The sequence below is a fragment of the Idiotropiscis lumnitzeri genome, chromosome 20 (assembly GCF_059441095.1).
Source record: "Idiotropiscis lumnitzeri isolate Australia: NSW breed Sydney's pygmy pipehorse chromosome 20, RoL_Ilum_1.0, whole genome shotgun sequence".
NCBI lineage: Eukaryota > Metazoa > Chordata > Actinopteri > Syngnathiformes > Syngnathidae > Idiotropiscis > Idiotropiscis lumnitzeri.
This window is the reverse complement of record NC_142410.1, coordinates 4,942,234-4,945,800: the sequence shown is the minus strand read 5'-3', so window position 1 is coordinate 4,945,800 and position 3,567 is coordinate 4,942,234. Positions and strand designations below refer to the sequence as shown.

General features: G+C 37.6%; 1 protein-coding gene across 2 annotated transcripts; it reads right to left on the bottom strand.

Annotated features, from left to right (window-relative positions):
* Positions 1-612: 612 nt before the first annotated feature.
* pyyb (peptide YYb) lies at positions 613-3,105 on the bottom strand. 2 transcript variants are annotated; one of them, XM_088283749.1, is made up of 4 exons: positions 2,922-3,105; positions 2,603-2,792; positions 1,516-1,596; positions 613-871 (listed from the first exon to the last, which is right to left on the bottom strand). In XM_088283749.1, the coding sequence occupies exons 2-4, from the start codon at positions 2,779-2,781 to the stop codon at positions 847-849; spliced, it is 285 nt and encodes a 94-aa protein (XP_088139875.1). In that variant the 5' UTR covers positions 2,782-2,792; positions 2,922-3,105; the 3' UTR covers positions 613-846. The 2 variants fall into 2 exon arrangements, with proteins under 2 accessions (XP_088139875.1, XP_088139874.1); XM_088283748.1 differs by having other exon boundaries at positions 2,925-3,105.
* Between the last annotated feature and the right edge of the window lie 462 nt (positions 3,106-3,567).

Here is a 3,567-nt window from a genome sequence, read left to right as displayed (position 1 = left end):
AAATGAGCTGCCTCTTGGTAGGACAGTGGCCTCTAGTGGCGAGAAGATGCATTACACCCAACTCGATAAATACTGCACAATACTGTTTTTTTGTTGTTGTTTTTGTTGAATAGGTGGGCAAGAAATCAATGAATTATTTGACAATATATTGAATAATTTTAAAGGTAAAAATTCAGTTAAACAACTTTCCAAGAGCCATCTCCATTCTGAACTCTCACACACAACTACCCTTATCTTGGAGAACTGCAACATAATGTGTTTTATTTATTTAATTTCACATTTATTTCATATTATTTAATCTTTAATTAATTTAATTGACCCATTTGATAAAAGTATTTGTTGTATCGCACTGGATCTGTGAGCTCTCCAATCTCAGACACTGAGTACAATGACAATAAAGGGCATTCTGGTTATCAAGTTAATTAAGTTTTCTACTATATTTATACAAAAGAGAAATCAATATAAAATGAATAATGTAAGTAATTTTTAACTAACTATTAGTGAGAAAACAGCTAAATTAAAGTATAGAATATTTAAATAAATATATTCGATTGTCTGGTCGCAATTAAAGAGTTTGACCAAGCCTGAAAAGAAACTGTATTGACGCATTACTTTTATGCCATTATTTCCTTTATTGTAAAGTTAGTCACTTTCCTCATACAAATTATTTACATAGTTGACCAGAAAACAAAGAGGTATACAAAGAGAAGCAATGCAGACAAACAAAACGAGAAACATGCATGCATATTGAGAAATTGAAACAGATTATTTAGCTGAAGGTTGACCCTCCAAGGAAATCCCATCTTTCTTGATTGTTGTTGGATGTTGGATCACCTTTCGGGTCGATTACCAACCACTGTTGTAGTCCAAACTGTAAAAAAAAAAAACAGCCACAAGCAGCTTGGTTATGTACACAACATTCATTGTTCCTTTTCTTAACTGGTATTAAATGGCTGTGCTTCCAAAAGTGCAATACAAATGTTATCCTATTACAATAAATAAAATGGAATTCAATTATGTCAGTATTAGTTGTAGAAATACAGTGAACTTAGTCATATTGTGGTGTATATATAACAGTAGAGACCATTTCAAAAATATATTTTTTTTAATATATTGACTTACCCATCCCACGTACTTTAGCATGAGTAAACATTTTTGCAAACAGTGTAAATGCATTTCAACATAAAAAAAATAAGATGTATATTAAAAACTGTACATTCTTTAGCATTTGTGCCTATGCACGTGCCTTTAAGAGGCGGGGTCTGGTGAGTTTGATTGTCTGGGCATGAGCTGTGGCCAACAGCAGCTCCTAAGCGAGTTTGCTTAAACTTTCACTCAAGCAAGGTCATTACAGGATATACTGGAGACCGTAAAAGCCGTTCAACGATTGCCTAAAAATTTGGGAATGAACCGTGATACAGCAAGGAAGCACTGAAAATAAATAAAAATGCACAGAATTGAATTAGCATGATATTTGATCCAATTCACTGCATCATCTGATTCTTGAGCTCTCACCGAGGTTCGGCATCCTGGCTTGCATCCACACCATACAGGAGCCAGGCCACCGCCTGCTCAGGGGATGACCTCTTCCCATATCTGGGGAAACAAAAAAAAAAAAAAATCAAATGCTTTACAGGACATTATTTGCACTATTGCAAATGGAAGCATGGTGAAGTAGAACATAATATAATGACAAGTTACTATCTCACAATCTAATCACACAGCCACTGAACTGTTATTTGCAAACAAAGGAAAGGGACAAGCTTGTCTGTCATCTCCTTTCCTTAAATCGATGCTTGGCTACTGAAGAGTAAACGATGCGTGACAACATGACGAATCCAGCCTGTGTAATCACACAACAGGAGGATAGACGATGCCTCATGTACTAACTAACACCCCCCCCCGCCCCCTAATTTATTTATTTTTAAATTGAGTAGTCTTGTCCTCATGTGACCAGTTTCCACTTTATTGCTTTGATCGCTGATGCAATGTTTGGCAAAGCTGAAATATGAGATTATGTATTTGATCAGGGAGCTGTTAACCTTTTAGACTGAGACACTTCATCACAAGTTGGTCATATGAGATGTCATGCGGCAGACGTCAATATGAGAAAGCCACGGCGCTCTGTTAGTCAATAAAAATCTCGTCGCTCAAGGGGAGCGCTCAAAGATAGAGGGACATGATGCATTTGGAGACTTTTGTTGGAAATTGATTCCTATTGTACCCAATTTCTAACACAATATATATTGTGTCAGTTATTCAAGTCTTGGCAAATATCAAATTCTAAGAAGTGAAACTATTTTGGGGGAAATCTACACAAGATAATCCAAATAAATTAAGATGTATAAGAAAGGCTGGCAATGTTACATCACCCCATATTAATGAAATGTATGCTGCAACCTTGCTTAAGTTTTAATGATGGATTTAGGAGAAGTTTCAGCAAATCACATTTAACACTGAACAGATGCTTCTAATCTCTTTTCAAATCTTAATTTGTTGCGTGAGGTAGGATTTTACAGGAAGGAAGGAAATCTGCAAGTTACAGTTGTCTCGTAAATAGAAAGAAAAGTACAAATGCATCATACAGTGTGACTGTCCTCACCTCTGTCTGGTGATAAGGTTGACATAATGCCTGACAGCGGCCTGGTACTTGGCCCAGTCCTCCGGGGAGGCGTTGCTGCCGGGACTCTCGGGTTTGGGAGGGTACGCGTCGGCCAAGTTGCTCCAAAACACCAACAAGCACAAGAGGAGCGCGGCGAGCATCACGCACGGTTTCAGCATGGTGGGTGGACCTTTGAAGAGGAACAACATCGCATACATGTATTTTTCTTTTTTTGAATGACACAATTAAATTAAATGCTACATACAGTAAAATGCATCAAGACATTCACCCCCACCCAAAAAAAAAAAATCAAACCTACTTTTTTTTTTTTTAAGTCTTCTGAAGCACACTGGATGGTTGTTGATGATGATGATGCTGCTGCTGGTGGTGGTGGTGCTGCTGGTGCCCTGACTTGCTCCTCTCCTCCGTTTGCCGCCTTTTATAGTGAGGCGTGCATACCTGATGCGTGCTGCTGACTAACACCAAACCACACCTCTCACTTTGTCGCTACGCCAGCAGCCGGAAAGAAAGTCATGCATCAGTGCATTGCGCAACTTTGTATCATCCATTCATTAAAGATTGTGTCCACTATTGTGCTTGTGGATTGAACTTGAAGTATTTTAATACATTTTGGTAACGTTATTCAGCAAGAGAGGAGGATTTACATAACTGAAACACATTTCAGTATGAAGCGGTGTCCCACTAAATGCAAATTACAGCAAAAATAATACCTAATTTTATTAATGATGATTTTTAAAGGCAAGTTTTTATTGCTGTTCTACAGGATCACGTTCAATGGGGCAGGTGTATCTAATGTCGTGGCTATCAGGGTTGCTAACATTCACAGTTAGTGATCTCAAAAAGCACTTTTTTTTTTTTTTTTTACAAGCTCAGTTGATGAGCAACCTGGTTTCAATGTGTGACATAAGATATTTATTAGAGCACTTGCTGTGTGAAACCTTCAT